At 57.1% G+C, this 21101-nt stretch overlaps 1 protein-coding gene across 2 annotated transcripts; it reads right to left on the reverse strand.

Moving 5' to 3' along the window:
- Window positions 1–5864: 5864 nt before the first annotated feature.
- On the reverse strand, window positions 5865–20500 carry LOC135291548 (ferrochelatase, mitochondrial). 2 transcript variants are annotated; one of them, XM_064405835.1, is made up of 11 exons: window positions 20387–20500; window positions 17031–17136; window positions 16009–16128; window positions 15544–15692; window positions 12886–13020; window positions 12606–12712; window positions 11860–11958; window positions 11648–11755; window positions 11163–11327; window positions 10710–10769; window positions 5865–10484 (listed from the first exon to the last, which is right to left on the reverse strand). In XM_064405835.1, the coding sequence occupies exons 1-11, from the start codon at window positions 20436–20438 to the stop codon at window positions 10350–10352; spliced, it is 1236 nt and encodes a 411-aa protein (XP_064261905.1). In that variant the 5' UTR covers window positions 20439–20500; the 3' UTR covers window positions 5865–10349. The 2 variants fall into 2 exon arrangements, with proteins under 2 accessions (XP_064261905.1, XP_064261906.1); XM_064405836.1 differs by lacking the exon at window positions 12886–13020.
- Window positions 20501–21101: the final 601 nt, after the last annotated feature.

Here is a 21101-nt window from a genome sequence, read left to right on the forward strand (position 1 = left end):
CTGGGTACTGCTGTGAGCCCTGGGCACTGCCCCCAGCCCTGGGCACTGCCCCCAGCCTGGGCACTGCCCTGAGCCCCAAGCCCAGCCCAAACCCTGATCCCCTTCCCTGGGGGATGTGCCTGGGCCGTGCCCTCGCCTTCCCGGAGGTCACCCACACAAACGCTCCGCTGGAATCGAGTGCTGCCTTTTATTTCGTGTTTCTTTGGGGCTTTGAGTCTGTGTTGGTAGGACTTGCCAAGTGTGCTTCTCCCTGTCTCTGTGTTCCCTCACTACAAAGCTATAACAATTCTCAGGATGCCTTCTGGCGGGGGTGGCCGCTGTCCCCTGCCCCCGGACACAGACAGTCCCCAGAGCTGGCAGGGTCCCCGCGGCCCCCCGACCCCTGCTTCACTTGCAAAGAGTGACGTTACCACGGGACGAGTGCCTTGCTTGAACCAAAGCAACGATTTTGCCAGTCTAGACCTCTCTGTGCTTTTTTTTTTATTCTTCCTGTGAATACCTCAGCTTTGACTGGGCCGCCGAATCGTACCTGGTGGGCTTTTGTACTGTGGTGCTTTGCAATGCAGCCCTGCAAAGGACAGACTCCTGATGATACCAAAGGCTCTCCTCCTCCTCCTCCTCCTCCCCCTGTCCCTGATCTCTCTTTCTCCATGGTTCCAAAGCTTTATGACGAGCTGGGCATGTTGGCAACGCAGACCGTGCAATCCCTCCCCGAATTCTCTCAGATATACCTCATAGAGAATAGCTGTTTAGCGTAATGTTACTATAGCGTATGTAAGAAATTATTCACTGTTTCTTTTGGGTAACTGTGATTTAAAAGGAAAAAAAAAAAAACCAAAAAACAGAAGAAGAAGCTTTATATGTTTTAGGTTGTGCTTTTGTACTAGACGGAGAAGGTGCGCTTAAAAATGTACGTCAGTCTTTCTTCCCATTGGGGTTTTTTTGTTATTATGGATGGGGGAAAAGTTGCAGAATGAGCCCAAAGTTTACAGTTTCATATTTTGCTGAAGAAACAATCTGTGTTCATTTGCTCTGTTGGAGAAAAAAAAAAAAAGAAAAAAAAGAGGAAAAAACTTATTTTCTACATTTGTGCTACTTGGTCTGAAGAGCTGATTGTCCTGTGTGACGGTGTAGTATTATAATTATAATTATAATTAGCAACTGCCAATCAGCGCTCCCATGTTTATGCATGAGGCAAACCCTTAGCAGTGTGATGCATCGTGGTTCTTAATGGCAACTTCTTCCTTTGGGTTTGGGACAGGTCTTTGGCTTGGTGGTGTTTATTTATGCATGGAGCCTGTTAGCTGTTCGCACTCGTGTTTGCATTTGCGCTGGGAAATCCCGGCCGGTCCCGCCCCACGCAGCTCAGCTCTGCCCAGGGCGGCTGTCCCGCTCAGCTCTGGGCTGTGCCCGTGTCACACAGACCCAAATTCCAGTGAAATTGCCATCTGAGGAGAAGCTGGGCCCCCTGGCACTGGATTCCTTCCGTTCCAATCCACGTCCTGCTCCTCGGAGGCTGCCGTGCTCCTTCCCAGGAGCAGGAGCTCCTTTGGCTTTATGGCAGCCCCCCCTGCCCTGGGCCAGGTTTGTTAGGGTGCTTTATCTATCCCCTTTTGCTTTGTCCACATGTGAGCCCCTGTTCAAGGATGGGTTTGTTTTCTTCAGAGCGCCGTGTCCCCCGATCCCAGGCCGTGCTGGACGTAAAGCCAAGCCCACTGCTCCATCCCCTGGAAGGGGGCCTGGGCAGGGGCAGTGGCAGTCTCCTGGGGAGGCCCCAGCGGTGCCATCGTGTGTCTCTGAGGGTCTCTTAGAGATGTGCTCTCCTTAGTGCAGGAGGGTTTTCACTTGGCAGGTTGTGGTACCAGCGAAAGCTGTGTTGGGTTATTTTCTCTCCCGATTTCTCTGCCAAAGACAGTGACAGGCACCACCAGAACTTTACCCAGGGGTTGTGTCAGACAGTTGATGATTGTAACAGTGGTTAACCTTGCAGCAAGCTTTCCAGGCTCCTCCGCAGTAGGCAGAGCGGGACGTGCCGGCAGAGCCCTGCTGGCAGTGCCACCACTGCTCAGCCACATTGTCACCCCTGCATCCCTCAGCCCAGAGGCCACCAGGGCTGGGTGAGGCCACGGCGGGGCTGCCCGAGCTGCTCCAGCTGCCTGCAATTTGCCAAGGTACTTGTATTATGAAATTTAAGGTCTATTTTATTATGTCATTTTATGTCATTTTTTAACGTTGTGGAAGGTGGTATGTTGAACTGAGTGTAAGCTGAGTTTTTCAGACAAATAAAGTAGCTAAAGAGTGAATGTTATTTTATCATTAAAGGGTTTTTACTCACTGATTTGTGCCAATAGATGTCCTTTATCTCGATGACAAGTATTACATTGCTTTCAAAGTTTTATTTATAGCTATTGATGTAAAACCCACACACACATATTATTTGCCAAAGTTCAATAAAGGAGGAAAACACTGCTTTTGCTTCCTTGTGCGATCAAAAGTTTCTCATTTTTTCCACCACAAGCCATCCCACACCAAGGGGTGCAGTGGAGCCAAGCAGGGCTGGGGCTGCACAGGGAGGGGTGAGGAGAGCTGAGCACAGCCACACTGTGCAGGCCCCAGTGGAGCAGCACATCCCAAAAATGCTGCCTGGGACCGGGGGCCTGGCCAAGCATGGGCAACTGTACTTGGGAAAGGACCTGGCACCTTCTCCCACGAGCACATGACAGGAGAAACCACTTTATATGTATGTAAGTCATGGGATTATGTGATGCAATGTAATTATCGTAAAATTATGTTAGTTGTTGCACTTTCTTTCCCTGAAGCAGCTCTGCGGGAGGAGGCAGGAGGTTCCTGGAGCTGAAATTCCATGGCAAGGAGGATGTAGCAGGTTTGCCTTTGTTCGTTTATTCATTGTTTCATTTATTCAGTCAGTCAGTCAGTCAGTCAGTCAGTCAGTCAGTCAGTCACTTACCCTAGCTGTGGACAAATCTTGTTTGTTTTGTTTCCTTGAAAAGTGCACAAGAAAAGCACTTTGCTGTATTTCTGTCCTTGAACACCAAACGAAAGCAGCCTGTCTTGCCCTAGCTCACTGCTCTGAGCACCTGGAGCAGGTCGGCCTGGGGAAGGCGTGGGGGGACCCCCGAGCCCCCCAGCCCCAGAGCAGTGCCAGGGCCCTGCGGGGTTCATTGTCTGCGGTCTAACCTCGGGGTTAATAAACTCCCTGAAACATTTGTTTCCACGCTCATGCTCTTTGTGTCCCTCTCTCACACGGAGCCAGATTGTGCCGTTAATTAAAGCCACACTGCTTCATTTCACTTTGCTGAGGGGCCGCGGGTGCGGATCAGGGCAGAGCTGCCTCCTCAGCTCTCTGTGTCACCGAGCCCAGGCTCTCCAGCCCCCTGTCCTTCTCCCCCTGGCTGGGCTGTGCAGGGGCTCCCGTGGAGCTGGAGGGGGGTCCTGAGCCCCCCCGTTCTTGGGGCTGGGTGAGGATTGCCTTCCCGAGCCCCCTCCCCGAGCAGGCAGGGGCTGGGGGCTGCAGAGCCGCCGGGATGGCTGCGAGCAGGAAGGGGAAAACCCTTTAGCAGAGACCCTGACACCGACACTAATGCAGCCGGCAGGTCATCTCCATCTCACTTGCACCATTGCTCCCCCGGGGATGCATTTTGCAGGCACTTAGCAGCGGGCACAGCTGGGAGAGGGAAATGGGAGCGTTTCATGAGGCTGCCCAAAGCTGCAGGATGGGCTGGCTGTGAGGCACGATGAGCCGTGCCAGTGCCAGGCTGTCCTGCAGTGCCAGCCCTGGAGCCCTGCGGATCCCCCCAGCTCAGCGTTCCCTAACCCTGCCAAGGATCGGTGATTCCAGGTTAAATGCTGTTAAACGCTCCCATCCTCCTCCTGCTCCTGGGGCAGTGCCTCTGGCAGGATGAACTCCAGTACTGAGCTCACTGGGACCCGCCGTGATTCCAGCACCTCCCCCCCGGCTGCGGATGAAGTGCTGGCAGCTCTTCTCATCCAAACACTCCACAGCACTTGAAAGCTGCGGGAATTCCCTCGGGAAACGGCCTGGGATGCAGCCTGCAGGGAAAGCTGTGCCCCAACAGCAAGCCAGGGTGAGGAACTGGGTTTCTTTGGGAGGAAAACAGCAGGAGCTTTTGCAACGCCGCTGATTTTCAGCACATGTGGGATGGAGGCGCTGAAGGAAAACAACCAGGAGAGAAAAACCACCCTGGAACAGGCAGCGTGGCAGGAGGCCACAGTGGGATCATCAGGTGGGAGCCACTGTCCCCAGTGCGCACACACAGAGAGAACAGGCCAGGACAGCTCTGCCTCCACAGCCCAGGGAGCTGCCTTCAGCCTCTGGGCACAGCAACCCTCCAGGAGCGACTCCAGCGCAGAAAGGGGTGGTGGCAGGAAGCCATCAGATATTAAACCAGCAGATTAAAACACACAAGACCACTTTGGGTCATGTTACACCTCCCTCCCGACACCACAAGCAGTGCAAGGCAGTAAAGACAGGGGTAATGGCCCGGGATAAAAGCGCCGGGGGAGCTGGCTGTGAGGAGCTGGGGCTGGGCAGAGCCCCCCCGGCTGCTGCGAGCATTATCCCTTAAGTGCTCCTTTAAGCTGCCTTGGAAATGCCCCTTGGAAATTGCTGGAGAAACGCAATTAGGCCTCCACTGCGGGTGATGTTCACACGTTATGGATCATCCTTACAAATGACAGGAGAATGCAGCGCCCTGGAGTCCCTCTCCTCATTCCGGGAACTGCCAGGCTGCAGGCCTGCATCCCCTCCCCTGCCCCGTGAGCAGGATCTCAGCCAGCTCCTCCAGAGACTCCCAGCATCACCTGGATCCGCCTGGGCTGGAAGGGAGCAGCCCAGGGCAGGGACACTCCAGCAGAGCAGCGCTGCACGCCTGCTCCTGCACAGCTCCAGGGGTGCGAGGAGCCCTTCCTCCCCTCTCTGGCCTCTGGGGCTCAGGTGGCAGCTCCCAGAGCACCCCTGAGCCCGGGGAGCAATGATCCCTCTCTGGACAGACAATCCGTCTCCACAGTCACGGGAAGGATGCTCATCAGCCAGGCCAACGGGCCCAAATGAAATAACCTTTGCCTGGCACTTACTGCAGAGCACAAACTCAGCAGGAAAACAAAAGGCAGCTTTTAGCCCTGGTCCAAATCTGCAAATCCCTGTGCTCTACAGGAGAAGTAGAACTGTTCCTGAGGGCTTGAAATGCTGACAACTAAATCCCTGTCCAGGTTGTGCTGCTGGAGACAAGCACTTCCGCAGAGCACAGCCCATACCTGCTCGGGAATTTGCTCCTGGAAACGTGAAAAAACCACAGCCAAGCAGGAAAGCAGGTGGAGAGCAGCCCTTCAGAAAGAGGGAGGGAGGAAAAGTGCTTTCCACGATGCCAGAGATTGTCTTGGATTCCAATATGACATTGCCAGGCTCACCCAGCCAAGTCCCCACTCAAAGGGAGCACAGCAGAGCTGGGGCTGAGGTTCCAGAGGAAAAGAAGCACCATCACTGCTCTCCTCCACATTTCCCACCTTCCACTGTGCTGGGTTTGCATCCTGCTCTCTCCCCATCACAAGAGCTCACTAATGGATCAGCTTAAGCATCCAACATCTCCAATCCCTGCTCTAGAATATAATCAATCAAGCACTTAATTAGTAACACAGCAAGGAGCTGCCCAGAGACCACTAACAGGGAACAGAATAAATTATCCATCGCAGGTGGGATCCCAGAGCAGGGCAAATCCCTGATTCACCATCTTCTCCAGTCTTTTCAGGGGGTGTGACTCACCCCAGACACAGCAGAGGTGCAGAGAGCTTCCAACACCAGCACACAAAGACACACAGCTCAGCTGTTTCCTCCAAAGAACTTTAATTCCATCCTTATGGCAAACGACACACAGCAGGAGTATCCAGATTTGCTGGGTTACATCCAGTGGAAGTCCTTGGTCAATCAGAAATGCATGTGTTGGGCTAAGAGCAAGTATCTGTACACACGTGGCACGAGCAAACCCAAGGGAGCTGCTCTGCCTTGCAGCTTGCACTTCAAGGTGATCCCCAGCTCTCTGGGAGAATTCACTGAGCTTTTAGGTACTCTGGGAATCCCTGAGCTCAGCTGTGCCACCCTCCTGTCCAGGGGATGGCAGGAGCCAGCTCCCACACCACCCACAGCCCCGTGGTGTCACAGCACCTTCTGGGAGCTTCCACCTTCTCTGAAATGCAGCGAGGACCGACAGACAGGTTAAGAAGAAACTCAAAAAGAAAAATTCACTCAATAACGAAAACATAAGCCAAACTGCAGAGTGTTAGAGCAGGAAAACAAGCTGACCCCTTCCCATTTCTTCCCTGAGGACACCACGGGCTGTTCCTGACTCCAATTTCCAGCCAATATCCTGAGGCCAGAGCCCCACAGGGCAGATCCCCTGGGCCAGGACAGTGACTCCTGCCAGCCCCACAGTCCCCCAGGGCTCCAGCCAGCTCAGAGCACCTGCAGGGCAGGCTGAGCTGCAAACTGGGTGGGACACAGCCCTGAGGAGGGCTCAGGAAGGCACAGGCACCACGGATTCATCTCTCCTGGGGCACACACCCACCCACGCTGGGCACCGGCCTGGGAGATGAAACTCCTCAGAAACCCTGATGAAAACTAGCCTGACAGCAAACAGCACCACCAGCTCTGTGAGACAGGCTCCATCTGCTAAAAGCTGGAAAATTAAGTGATTTCTGCATGATGGTGTAACAGCAGCAGCAGAGTAATTATCCTGCTTGTGGTTAGAACACTCCAAAGTGAATTTTAAGTGTCTTTTATTACTGGGGACAAATGTAATGCCTCAGAATCAGTGCCAGCTGGTATTTTCAGGACTCTCTCCAGTATGAAAATGAAAAGCCATCTGTATTTATAATACCACAAGGTTCATATGATGTTAACCTTTGCTTGCCACACTTGTAAATGCGGTGGTCCCAGCCTGGAGCACTGGAAGGTCCACACTCCCCCCAGCTGTGAGGAACCAGGAGTGGGCAGGAAGGTTTGACAGACCAGATAGTTTTCCACTGATCCCAAAGTGTCACGCAGAGAAGCGAGGCAGAGGAAGTTCTTTGTCCAAGGAGAGACGTAAGGCCAGTGTTCCCAGACACCGTGGACATTTGTGCTCCTTTTTCCTGCCCAGGCTGTGAGCAGAGCCCAGGGGGAGGGAGAGGAGGGGGAGAGGAGCTCCTGGCTCCCTGCCACTGGAACAGGCACAGGCAGGAAGGGAAGGAAGACTTCTTTCTGTGGGGAGCAGGGTGCTGCAGCAGTGCTGGCGCTGCAGGAATGTCAGTCTGTCCCACCCTGGAAGCAGGCATGGCAGTGGAGCTCTGCAGAGGTACTGGGGTGCACAGCACTGCACAGGTGCTCAACACGGGATCCACCCGTTCCTCAGCACCCCATCCCTAATTCCAGCAACAAACAGAACGGGACAAACCCCTGCTAAACCCCTCCTTGAACACCCTGCTCCCTAAAGGCCCGAGGTCCAAGCTGCGGGTGCCTCACGGTTACCTGAGCAGATCAGCCTGGCTGAGCAGCGTGGCACCTGCTCCCCAGGCACCAGCAAGTGCCAGGGGGCAGCCTGCAGTGCCCAGCTGCTGCCATTTCAGTGCTAAGGACATCAAGTAAACAAGGGGTGCCAGCGGGGCTGCCACACGCAGGGCTCACGCCACTGTCACAGCCCTGCTCCTGTCACAGCGTGCCCTGGGCACGCCCAGCACGGCCCTGCTGGGGGCTGGCAGCCCCTCAGGAGAGCCCCAGCACGGGCGGCCTGGGCTCGGGCACCCGAAGCTCTAGGTGACTCCTGACTGATCGTCTCCTGCTCAAATAACAGCAGTTAAGCCAGGTCAGGCCCACCCATGGCACCCCACAGCTATCCCACAAAACCACAGGGCTGTGGCACAGTAGAAAGCACAGAGTGGATCTATAAACCTCCTGGGGAACAAGCCTGCCTTCCTAAATTTACTTCACCAAACAGAAAAAGCCCTTTTTTAATAAAAATAAGGATTTAAAAAGCCATTCTGCTTAACAGATACACCAGCATGTTTCCACACATGCTCCTGCTAGACTTGAAACACACAGTTTCAATGGAGCAAATTCTCCAGCATTACCCAAGCAGGCTAATTATTTTCAATTTATACTCTTCAAATAATTTTCTGCAGATAATGAAAATGTTTTTCCTAGAAAATGTAAACAAGTTTTGTGCATTCTACTATCCCAGCTAAGCTTTCACGGGAAGTTTCCGGCAGGAGAAAACCAAACCAAAACAAAGCCTTATCTTTATGCTCTAAAAAAAAAAATTCAAAAAATATATACATACAGGCCTTATTAAAAAGCATTAGAAGTAACTTGATCTCCAAAGTCTCCAAAGCCAGCTGCAAAGTCCCTCTCAGAGCAGACAGCAGACTGCTGCTCAGACTGCACCTTAAGCAAAACCAAAATAACAAAATAAGTGTACCTTCGACCTGGCACGGTAATGAGCTCGTGACCAGCCTGCACACGAGTAAACCCCTGCATAGAAATAGAAGCTAATTGTAAAAAAGCTGTGTAGGTTTTTCAGCGAGTCCTGTTGGGCTGGATGACACAAGATCTCTCACACCTGACAGGATAAATGCCCTCATCTCCCCAATCCCCAATACCCTTCTGAAAGAAAACACCAGGAGCCCTGCCCCGGGGTGAGCTGTGCTGTGCTGTGCAGTGGGGCACAGCAGCAGGGAGCTCACAGGGGCTGGCTGCTGGGGGGCACAGCAGCAGGGAGCTCACAGGGGCTGGCTGCAGTGGGGCACAGCAGCAGGGAGCTCACAGGGGCTGGCTGCAGTGGGGCACAGCAGCAGGGAGCTCACAGGGGCTGGCTGCTGGGGGGCACAGCAGCAGGGAGCTCACAGGGGCTGGCTGCAGTGGGGCACAGCAGCAGGGAGCTCACAGGGGCTGGCTGCAGTGGGGCACAGCAGCAGGGAGCTCACAGGGGCTGGCTGCAGTGGGGCACAGCAGCAGGGAGCTCACAGGGGCTGGCTGCAGTGGGGCACAGCAGCAGGGAGCTCACAGGGGCTGGCTGCAGTGGGGCACAGCAGCAGGGAGCTCACAGGGGCTGGCTGCAGTGGGGCACAGCAGCAGGGAGTCACAGGGGCTGGCTGCAGTGGGGCACAGCAGCAGGGAGCTCACAGGGGCTGGCTGCTGGGGGGCACAGCAGCAGGGAGCTCACAGGGGCTGGCTGCTGGGGGACACAGCAGCAGGGAGCTCACAGGGGCTGGCTGCAGTGGGGCACAGCAGCAGGGAGCTCACAGGGGCTGGCTGCTGGGGGGCACAGCAGCAGGGAGCTCACAGGGGCTGGCTGCTGGGGGGCACAGCAGCAGGGAGCTCACAGGGGCTGGCTGCTGGGGGGCACAGCAGCAGGGAGCTCACAGGGGCTGGCTGCAGTGGGGCACAGCAGCAGGGAGCTCACAGGGGCTGGCTGCTGGGGGGCACAGCAGCAGGGAGCTCACAGGGGCTGGCTGCTGGGGGGCACAGCAGCAGGGAGCTCACAGGGACTGCCTGCAGTGGGGCACAGCAGCAGGGAGCTCACAGGGGCTGGCTGCTGGGAGACACGGCAGCAGGGAGTCCCGGGCTCGCAGGGGCTCAGAGGGCTCCCAGGGCTCACGGGGGCTGGCTGCAGTGCCCCACAGCAGCAGGAGCCCGGGCTCACAGGGCTCACAGGAGCTCAAAGGGCTCCCAGGGCTCACAGGGCTCCCAGGAGCTCCCAGGGCTCACGGGGGCTGGCTGCAATGCCCCCCAGCAGCAGGAGCCCGGGCTCACAGGGGCTCACAGGGCTCACAGGGCTCACGGGGGCTCCCAGGGCTCAGAGGGGCTCCCAGGGCTCCCGGGGGCTGGCTGCAGTGCCCCCCAGCAGCAGGAGCCCGGGCTCACAGGAGCTCAAAGGGCTCCCAGGGCTCACAGGGCTCCCAGGAGCTCCCAGGGCTCCCGGGGGCTGGCTGCAGTGCCCCCCAGCAGCAGGAGCCCGGGCTCACAGGGCTCACAGGAGCTCCCAGGGCTCACGGGGCTGGCTGCAGTGCCCCCCAGCAGCAGGAGCCCGGGCTCACAGGGGCTCACAGGGCTCCCAGGGCTCACAGGGCTCCCAGGAGCTCCCAGGGCTCACGGGGGCTGGCTGCAGTGCCCCAGAGCAGCAGGAGCCCGGGCTCACAGGGGCTCAGAGGGGCTCCCAGGGCTCCCGGGGGCTGGCTGCAGTGCCCCACAGCAGCAGGAGCCCGGGCTCACAGGGGCTCAGAGGGGCTCCCAGGGCTCCCGGGGGCTGGCTGCAGTGCCCCCCAGCAGCAGGAGCCCGGGCTCACAGGGGCTGGCTGCTGAAGAACGCCTTGGCCTCCCGGCACACCGGGTTGACGCAGAGCGGGCAGCACAGGGTCAGCTGGCGGGAGCACACCTCGTTGGACTGCAGGTGGGAGCACACCAGGTCTGCCAGGGCCTGCGGGGAGGGGGAAAAGGTCAGAGGGAGCAAATGCAGCCGTGCAACCCCCCCAGCCCTGTGCCCCCTCTGACAAAGCCACGCCAAGTGCCCTACAATGAACCCCCCGTGCTGGCAGATGAGGAACAAGGGGCTCCATTCCTGCTCTGCAACTCAGAACACCTTAAAAGCACCTGAAAACATCCACACAACTGCAAACCCTACAGCCACTGCAACAGCAGATACCTTGGAGAACAGTGGATTTCCATTGAGAGACTCCGCTCTTCTGATGTTTTCAACTCCACACTGAAGCAAAAATAAGGAGGAAAAAGTTAAACCTGTTCATCTGATCCTTCACTGGGTAGCCTTCAAAATGTTCCCACTTCATTCAGAAGTCACCCCAATGACAGGATTAAATGCAGTATCACAGTTTTCAGTACAGCAAAAATTACCATGGGGCAACATTACACTTTGCTGCCAAAAATCATTCATTGTCTTTGAGCAATATTTGTAATGGTTTAAATACCTAAATCTGCAAGGACAAACTCCCACCTGTTTTGTGATGAATTTCTGATTACAGGAAATTAAAGCTAATCCCAAATAACATTGCAAGAAGCAACTACAGAGCAAATTGCAACCCGGGAGAAATAATTTCAGAGCAGCACTACCCAAACAGGGCCCAAACCCACAGAGCATTACCTCGTTGGCTAAAACCTGGGCATACTCGATGTCCAGCTCATACAGTGTCTCAATGTGGTCACTGGTAAATGCTATTGGCACCAGCAGCATGTTCCTCTTTCCTCGCTGGCACAGCCCTTTGATGGTCTCGTCTGTCTGGGGACCAAGCCAGGGCATTGGTCCAACCTGCAACAAAAAGCAGAAATAAAGGGAAAACGCTCATTAAATCACTCTCACAAAGGGCACCCACATTTCTTAGGCAGGATGACAGAGCAGGTTATGGATGGGACAGAAACAGTTATTTTTATTTCCCTGGCTGTACTTCTCCCTTTCTCCACTGACTGTTTAATGAAGACACACTTCCCACCACTCCATCTCACAGGAAAGAACCTGGGCTGGCCTGAACAAGACTGAAGAAAGCAACCAGAAATGTAAGTAAAGGTGTGTTTTTTCAGTCCAGTAACACCCTGCCCAGGCTGTACCTGCTCAGCCCCCCCAGCACATACCTTGGACTGCCACACGAGCCTGTAGGGGTTGGAGTAGTTGAGCTTCTCCATGACCCTCTGGACAGTGGCTCCCACTTCCTGGGGGTAGGGATCACCACGGTTCACCACCTGCACCACACACAGCACAGCTCTGGCACACTGCAGCTCTGGGAAGGACCAGAGCAGCCTGGCCCTGCCCAGCTGTGCCCACACCCTGCCCCGAGGGCACTCACCGACATGGGCAGCGAGTGGGCTGAGAAGAGGATCACCACCTCTTTCCTCTTCTCTGGGGGGAACAGGTTCAGCTCCTTCTGGATGTGATCAGCAAAGCACTGCGCAGGGAAACACGAACACAGGCCTCAGAGGGGAACACTGGGGCTCTCAGGGATGCAGCCAGAGCTGCCTTCCCAAATTCCCTCGGTGTCACGACACTCGGGCAGTGTGGCAGGGAGCACAGGCAGCTCCACCCTGCCTGCCCTTGGTGGCTTTTTCACCTCTCAGCACACCACAGGAACTGCAAACCCACGTGAGAGCAGCAGCTCCCTCACAAAGACTGAAAGGGCCATTTTCTCTGGAAAGAGAGCAGTATGAACACTTCCCTTCACTGCTCCTGCCACAGCCAGGAATTACTGTGTGCTGCCAGAGAATCTGACAAACCAACACAATCTGTGTGTGTGCTGTCCTCACAGACCTGTGCTGAGCAGAATTTGGACTAACGGCCCGCAGAGGCTCCTTCCAGCCACCACTATCAGGGCAACATCACCCAGCTTTTAAAACAGGCTGTGCACAGTGGATGCTTTCACACATTATCTTGCCAAAGCATGGGCCATGAAATAACTCTTCTGTAATTTCAGACATGGTAGGCAAGACCCATTTCATCACACAGCTAAAATGCACCCTCGGACTGAAGCCTTCCTGTTACCCCTTCTCAGTATTTTATTAAGAGAATGTATAAACCTCAAAGCCTTCAGATGCACACCTGAATGAGAAGGGGGTGTGTGGGCCAGCGGTCAATGATGCTCCACTTCATCTTTGGCTTCTCCCCTTTCTGGTTGTAGTAGCGATAAATGGCATTTAAACTGCTTCCTGAAAGAGAGAATTAACACCACACCTTCAGCAAGCTGGCAGCCTGGAACAGCTCGGCAGCGAGCTATCATCACACTTGAAAATGCTGCTAAATTAAAATACAATGTAAATCGTCGTGCTGTTGTGTCCCAGCTGAGCCCTGCAGCAGCCCGCCCCAGGCTGCCCCGGCTCACCCGTGGTGGAGCAGCTGTACTGGGGGTACTGGGTGAAGGCGATGGCTCTCTGCACGCCGTCCCTCTCCATCTCCTCGATGGCCTCCTCCGTCAGCGGGTGCACGTAGCGGAACCCGATGTAGTACTTGTGAGGAGCTGCCAGCAGGCACAGGGGTGGCAGCAAGGGGACATCCACAGCAGCACACGGTTACAGGGAAGACAGACACCAACAGCCGGCTGAAACCGCTGAAATAAACCTGCTCAGCGTTTTCTGGCTGCTTTTGTAAAGGCCTTGATTGGCCAAGCACAGTTCTGGTACCTCGCTTGGCTGGGATTAGAATTGAAAAGTGATTTATATTATGGTTTGCAGGGACATCACTTGCCTGCTTCTCCTGCATTTAGCAGAGGCACGGCTCCCAGCCTGGACAGAGCCATGAATCAGGGACATGTGCTCTCCCATCCTGATTTTGGAGGGCTTTTATAAAAAGCTTCATGGCTTTAACACCAGATTTTGGCAGCAATGTGATTCTCCCTGAGGACCTCTCCATTTTTTAGCTCTAATCTTCTGGGTGCCAGCTTTGGGAGCATGGCTTGGTGAGGGGACGGGAAGCAGGCACGGGAGGTTTGCTGTTTTGTTTTTTTAAGTGGAGGACAGAGGTTCTTAGGAGAACAGAAGCAAAGTTTCTTTTGCAGGGTTTCCGGGTCAGTGGCTCTGAAGCAGCATTTAGCAGGTTTCTGAGGGAAGCAGATGTCCCGTGCTTGGGCTCCACTCCGTACATTTGTGCAGGGTTCAGCAAACAGGTTTAGTCAGCCCCAGCTCTCTGCAGGAGGCAGGAGAGCTCCCAGCTGGGAGCAGCAGCAAATAAAGAGCCAGCTTCAGGAGCCCTTGAGCCAGTAACCTCATTAACATCTCTGAATGGCATCAGGGACAGCAGTCTGAGTAACCACAGCGGGACTGGAGGAGTCTAACCTGGGAAAGGACACCCTGGGAAGAACAGGGCCAGCCTGGAACTAACCCCAGTGCCAGGTTCTGTTCAGGACCATGGGCAGCAAAGAGAGGTGCTGGTGTCTGTACACAGGCTGTTTAAATAACAGTGACATCCTGCCCTGATCTTGGACACAGTGAGTTCCCCCCTAGCAGCTGGTACAGTGTCTGGATTTGGGATGGGAGCACTGCTGCTGACACACTGAAGTTTCACCTGATGCCCAGAGCAGAACAAGGTAAAATTACCCTGAATGTACTTCTTTTTGCCACATTTCACGTGGTGCCAGCACCTCCTGCCAGTTACTCATTCCGAGGGCTCAGCACCCCCAAGGTGAGCACACCACATTCCCAAGTGCTGTCTGCAAGCACACCCAAGTGCTCCAAGCCACCCTGAAGGCACACAGTGCTCTGCACGGGCTCTGGGGATGCTGGAGGAAATGGCTGACAGTGCTCAGCACATGCTATTGTTAAACTGCAGCTGCTGCCAAGTAAAAAAGAACCTCCAAAGGACTTATCAGGTAGGAGAGGTGCCCAGAGGAGGGTGTGACTGCACAGACAGTGGTCACCAAACAAAAGCAAGCGGGAGTGGGACACTGGGAAAAGCAGATAAACCTTCCAGCCTTATCTGCAGAGCCTGCTGCAAGGCTGACCCTTCAGGGCCCCTGCTCCAGGGACACTCCTGCCCTGGATGACACAGCAGGCTCTGACTGCACCTGCAGGGACCACGGCTCAAACACAGCTGGGGAGTCACATCTGTGCAGAAAGGACTGAGCATCACCTGAGTGAGGGCACCAGTGACACACCACATTCTGAATGGATGAAATAAATTTGGCTCTAGCCTTCCAAGAGCATTGCTTTTAACCTTCCAGACCCTTTTGGCAGTCCTTTTCCTCCAGCCCTTTTCTAGCCAAGCCCGAGGCAGGTGCCACAAAGAGCTACACAACAGCTCTGTATGAAAGGACAGTCACAGAAGCATCTGCACCCATTTCCCACCACAGTGATGCTACCAGGCAGGGTGGCACAGGCTATCCCACACCAGTCAGCACTCCCTGCTGGGAGGGATTCTGAGACACAGGGATGGGGAAGGAGGCTGTGTTCATGCTGGAAGTTTTCTCATCATGCAGGACTGTCAAGGAGAGCATCTCCTTGCAGCCAGCCCAGCCTTATCTCCTGCTGTGTCCCCGGGTGGGGCTCGCTGCTATCGCTCAGCCGTGCCCTGCACTGCTCATCCACAAAGCCTTGTCTTTCCTCCAGCTGTTCCCTCAGCCCTGAGGCAGCTGCTGAGAACACCACCCTGAGCCCCCCTCCCACACCCCCCTCAGTGGTTCTCATGAAATACATCCCCCTTTCTTCCCCTCCAAGCCTCAGGCACCTCTGTTCAGTGCAGGCCTCCTCAGGCTCAAGGAGGGCAAGGCACGATGCCTGGCAGTGCCACACACCAAGGGACACTCCTGGCACCTGCCTTGGACACCTGCAAATAACACACTTAGCCTACCACAGCCATGATCACAGGACACAGAGGTGGCTCCCTAGCCCAGCCTTGGATAACAACCTTCCAGTGAAGGGAATCCCTTCTGCACTTCCCAGCAGGGAGGGACTCCCCACCTCCCCAGGAGGAAAACCAAGCAGCCCAAGCCGCTTTGCCAGCAAAAGGCAGAGCAGCAGCAGGCGGGGGAGGCCGGGCAGAGCAGTACCAGTGCGAGGAGACATGCTGTCCAGCAGCTTCACCATGCCCTCTCCCTGCAGCGCCGTCCACTTCTTGATGGGGGAGCCGCCGCCGATCCTGCTGTACTGCTCCTGGATCTTCGGCGTGCGGCGCCTGGCGATGAGCGGGGCCAGCGTGCTGCAGGGAGGGACCTGTTAGCACAGCCAGAGAGCCTCCCCGAGCCCTGCTCCACGGCCTGGCCCTGCCAGTCCCTGGGAACTGCAGCCAAGCAGCGTGGCTTGGTGCATGTTCTGCTCCTCCACCCGTCCCACAGCTCAGCCTGCAGTTAAAGAGAGCAACATGGCACGCCTAATCCACTGTCCCCTGCTCTGACTGCTCCCAGGATGAACCACTCTTGGGGAATTCTGCTCTCCACAGAAGTGAATATCAGAGCTCGATATTGACAGCAACACCCAACACCACCTGTGCCCCAGGAGATCCCAGTGCCCCTCACTTCTGAACTGGAAGGGTCATCAGGTCTCTGTCCAGGAAGAGACGCAGCAGGAAATCGTGGACGTCATCCAGCCGCTCCGGGCCCCCCATGTTCAGCATCAAGATTCCTGTCTTGGGTTTCCTAGGGAAGCAAGAGAGATTCCAAATCCGAGTGACCCACTGCTTTTGTTTTTATTACAATGACAAATCAACCAGCTCATCCTCCCACATTTGCCTTTGCAAAGGCAGCTCCTATCCCAGGGCTCCTCCTGCTTATGTAAACACTTGCACTGGAACAGGAATGGCCAGACACAAGTATCTACATGATCTCTGCTTTTTTAAAGAGTAACCACTGTGTAACACAAACTTTAGCTGGAAACACACAGCCTCACAGCTGCTGGCTCTAAGGGAGGTTATAAAACAGCTGTGCATTCCAACCAAACCAAGCAGCAGCTTCCCTGGAAAGCAGATAAGCCACTCACACAAGTGTGTGGGGACACATCTCATCTCCTGCAGCACTGACAACAGCAAGAAGCCTTTCTACACACAAATTCATTGCAGGGCCAGTTGTGTTTGGGCTGGGCTTTTCCAGAATGGATTTTCTATCTGGGTGCAGGTCTGGCACACTGTGGTAAGGATGATGTCCCACACAGCACAGCAGCACAATGGTGGTATCAGCATTTACAGAATGGCTGCAGGTCACAGCTCTCACCCATTTCCCCATGGAAATGTTTCCCCTGCCCAAGGGAGCCCACAGACCAGGACCTCACTTCCCCAGCAGATGGTTCAGGTTGCACAGGGAGCTTTGCCCTTTTGTTAAAGTCTCACAACAGGGCACGGAGAGGAGCCCAGGCCTGCCCCAGTGTTTCGGGAGCTCAGCTCCCATTCCCTTTCTGCTGGAGCGCGCATCAGCAGGCTGCTGAACAAACCCAGGCAGCAGAACTCCAGAGCACAACGATAAGGGGCAAGGCTGTCCGGAGGCTGTGCGTGGCAGATACACAATCACACGGGCACAGAACAGCCCCGGTGCCCCGGCACACCCACCGCTCCTGGGGCTGCGCCCGCGGCTCGGCGCTCCCGGTCACCGCGGCCGCCGGCGCCTGGGCTCTCCATCGCAGCGGCACCCGCAGCTGGCTGCAGCTCCTCAGCACTGCGGAGAGAACGGCAGCGCTCACCCGCTGCCCGGCCAGCAGCACACACCCACAGACCCCAGAGATCCCACAGGCCCCACAGACCCCACACACCCCAGAGACCCCATGGACCCCAGAGACCCCACGGACCCCAGAGACCCCACAGACCCCATGGACCCCATGGACCCCACGGACCCCAGAGACCCCACAGACCCCATGGACCCCACGGACCCCATGGACCCCACGGACCCCAGAGACCCCACGGACCCCAGAGATCCCATGGACCCCATGGACCCCACGGACCCCATGGACCCCACGGACCCCAGAGACCCCACGGACCCCAGAGACCCGAGAACTCAGAGACCCCACAGACCCCGCAAACCCCAGAGACCCTGCAGACCCCACAAACCCCACAGAGCTCACAGACCCCACAAACCCCACAGAGCCCAGAGACCCCACAGACCCCACAGACCCCGCGGCACGGCCGCCTCCAGCTCCTGCAATCAAAGCAAGCCAGCACATCAAAGCTTCTGCCTTTCTTTGAACACTCCACACTTATACAGCTCTGCAGGTACCAGGCAGCACCAAAACCCAAACCAAATTCTAACCTGTGAGCTCCAACCACAACTCCAAAATAACTGGTGACAACAGAGCAGAACCAAGGGGCTGGCCCCGAGGAATGAACGTGACTCCTCGTGGGTCAGACACACCTGGGCTAACCCGACTGGACAGGATTTCCACACCCAGATTTCTACACTGTCTACAGTGTAGGTCAGACACCTGCTGCTGTTTGAACACCGAGCAGCAGCTCCAGAATCCATTAGCTGCAGACCTGGGCCACCTTCTGTCCCACTGCCCAGCCAGGTGATGCCATTGATCTGGATTTCAGCATCACAAACCCCAGGATTTCACAAGTCTGCACATTCCCCTCCCTCTCCAGCTCTCCTGGATCCCCTTTAGCCACTGGAGAGGGCTCTGAGACCTCTCTGGATCCTTCTTTTCTAAACACCCCCAGCTCTCCCAGGCTGGCTCCAGAGCGGAGGGCTCCAGCCCTGGAGCATCTCCATAGCCTTCTCTGGACTCAGTCCAGCAGCTCCACATCCTTATGTCAGGAGTCTGCAGCTGAACACAACCAGATTATCCTTAAGGCTCCTTCCAACCCATTCCATACAATTCCATGCTGGTTACAGCCTGCCTTTTCAAAGGCACACTTCGTTCTCCTCGGGAGTTCATCGTCATTACATGGTTTTCTTTTAGCACAGAAATAGTGTGAATTGCTCATGGTGAAGGAAAAAAGAGGTTAAATCCTGCATCCCCGTCTCTCCGGCAATTGCTCAGTGCGACATTTCCCCTGTCAGACCACAGGAGCTCAGCAGCAATTGAGCCCCAACAGCACAGAGCTCCTCAGCAGCCGAGCCACCCGCTGGGAAGAGCATCTTACAGCTCTCAGTTCTCTAATAACCTCCTGAACAGATGCTGAACGGCCTCAAAACCTGCTGGAATCAATGGCAACAAAACGCAAATCCAGCCTCTGACTCGGGATTACGAGTGCGTGGCTGTGGATGCCTGAGTCTGCACTGATACAAAAGGCTGCAAACTAAAGAACTTCAAGCATCGCTGATGCCTGAAGGGTCCTTTTCAAATAATCATTTTTTACTTCCAGTTCTTGGGTTATCACTTTCTGAGGTGCTGGCACCCTACGCCAGTTAAGAGAGAACAATAAAAAGGGAAGTTTCAATGGCTGCATTGGTACTTCTGCACTGTGAGAACTTTTGTCCTTGGCACAGAGGGTGCTGGGCACCGAGCAGGCTCCCCAGGGAATGGTCACAGCCCCAAGGCTGCCAGAGCTCCGGGAGCACCTGGATAACGCCCTCAGGCACAGGGTGGGATTGCTGGGGTGTCCTGTGCAGGGCCAGGGGTTGAATCAATGCCCAGGAGTCCCTTCCAACTCAGGACATCCAGCAAGTGTCTGACTTGACACTTAGGAGTGAGGTTTATGCACGTTTGCACCTGCACCACGAAGGACACAGTGCAGAATGAGACGTGCAACGAGGACGATCCCAGCTTGATAGAGCATGGATAAAAGCGTTCTTGCACATGTTTTAGAAGGGGCACTACGACATCAAACCCTCAGACGAGCACCGGGGTGGGCAAGCTCTTGATGTCCCTGGGCACAGCGAGCGCTGCAGGCCCCCGCCGAGCTGGCCGTGCCCGGCTCACGGCTCACGGCTCACAGCCCCCGGCAGCATCTCCGCACGAACCCGTGCAACAGGGGAGGCTCGCTGGAAGCACGGAGGGCAGCAGGTGTGCCCTCAGCGGAGCACGGCCTCGGGCCGGCCTCGGCCGGGCTGGAAGCACAGCACAGCTCGGCTCGGCTCGGCTCGGAGCAGCAGGTGTGCCCTCAGCGGAGCACGGCCTCGGGCGGGCTGGAAGCACAGCACAGCACAGCTCGGCTCGGCTCGGCTCGGAGCAGGTGTGCCCTCAGCAGAGCACGGCCTCGGGCGGGCTGGAAGCACAGCACAGCACGGCACGGCACAGCTCGGCTCGGCTCGGAGCAGGTGTGCCCTCAGCAGAGCACGGCCTCGGGCGGGCTGGAAGCACAGCACAGCACGGCACAGCTCGGCTCGGCTCGGAGCAGGTGTGCCCTCAGCGGAGCACGGCCTCGGGCCGGCCTCGGGCGGGCTGGAAGCACAGCACAGCACAGCACGGCACAGCTCGGCTCGGCTCGGAGCAGGTGTGCCCTCAGCGGAGCACGGCCTCGGGCCGGCCTCGGGCGGGCTGGAAGCACAGCACAGCACAGCACGGCACAGCTCGGCTCGGCTCGGAGCAGGTGTGCCCTCAGCGGAGCACGGCCTCGGGCCGGCCTCGGGCGGGCTGGAAGCACAGCACAGCACAGCACGGCACAGCTCGGCTCGGCTCGGAGCAGGTGTGCCCTCAGCGGAGCACGGCCTCGGGCCGGCCTCGGGCGGGCGCAGCCCTGCGGGCTGGCCGCGGAGACCCCGCAGCCCCGAGCCCCTCAGCGCAGTGGCGGGAAGCCGCCATCCCGGCGCGCAGCCCCGAGGAGCCTCCCGCAGCCCCGGTAAGCCCGCCGGCCGCACGGCCCCGCCGCCCCGCGCGGTCAGCGTTATGAAAGGCACCTCTCGGGCGTTGTGTAACGCGGTGCCGGCGGTGCCGCGGCGCTCCCGCCCGCGCGGCGCCCGCGGTGCCCGCTCAGCGCTCAGGCCGCCCGCCGCCCCCGGCCCCGTTCCCGCCGTCGCCCTCACAACTCACGGTGACGGCCGGCAGCGGCGGCGGCGGCGGCAGCCATCTTGGCCGCCCGCATTCCCTCAGACAGCCCCGCCGCCGTCCCTCGCCGTACACCGCCCCCGGCACGCCCCGGCACGCCCCGGCACCGCACGGCACGGGGGGCGGGCCCGCGGCGGTGTCCCGCCAGCCGCGCTGCCCCGCTCCCCTCGCTGCCCCGGCTTCCCTCACAGCCCCGCTCCCCTCACAGCCCCGCTCCCCTCGCAGCCCCGGCTTCCCTCACAGCCCCGGATCCCCTCGCAGCCCCGCTTCCCTCACAGCCCCGTTCCCCTCGCAGCTCCGCTCCCCTCGCTGCCTCGGCTCCCCTCGCTGCCCCGGCTTCCCTCACAGCCCCGTTCCCCTCGCAGCTCCGCTCCCCTCGCTGCCTCGGCTTCCCTCGCAGCCCCGCTCCCCCGGCTTCCCTCACAGCCCCGCTCCCCTCGCAGCCCCGCTCCCCTCGCAGCCCCGCTTCCCTCGCAGCCCCGGCTCCCCTCGCAGCCCCGCTCCCCTCGCAGCCCCGCTCCCCTCACAGCCCCGCTCCCCTCACAGCCCCTGCGGGCGCCTGCGGAATGGGCGAGTGATCCCCGGTTGGAAGTGACGGTCTAAACGGCAAAACGTTTTAAAACTGCAAAATCTCCTAAAAAGAGATTTAAAATGTTATTGTAAAAAGTGCTGGGGGCTTTCTCGTGAGAGATGAGGGTTG

This window comes from Passer domesticus, chromosome Z (assembly GCF_036417665.1).
Source record: "Passer domesticus isolate bPasDom1 chromosome Z, bPasDom1.hap1, whole genome shotgun sequence".
Classification (NCBI taxonomy): Eukaryota; Metazoa; Chordata; class Aves; order Passeriformes; family Passeridae; genus Passer; species Passer domesticus.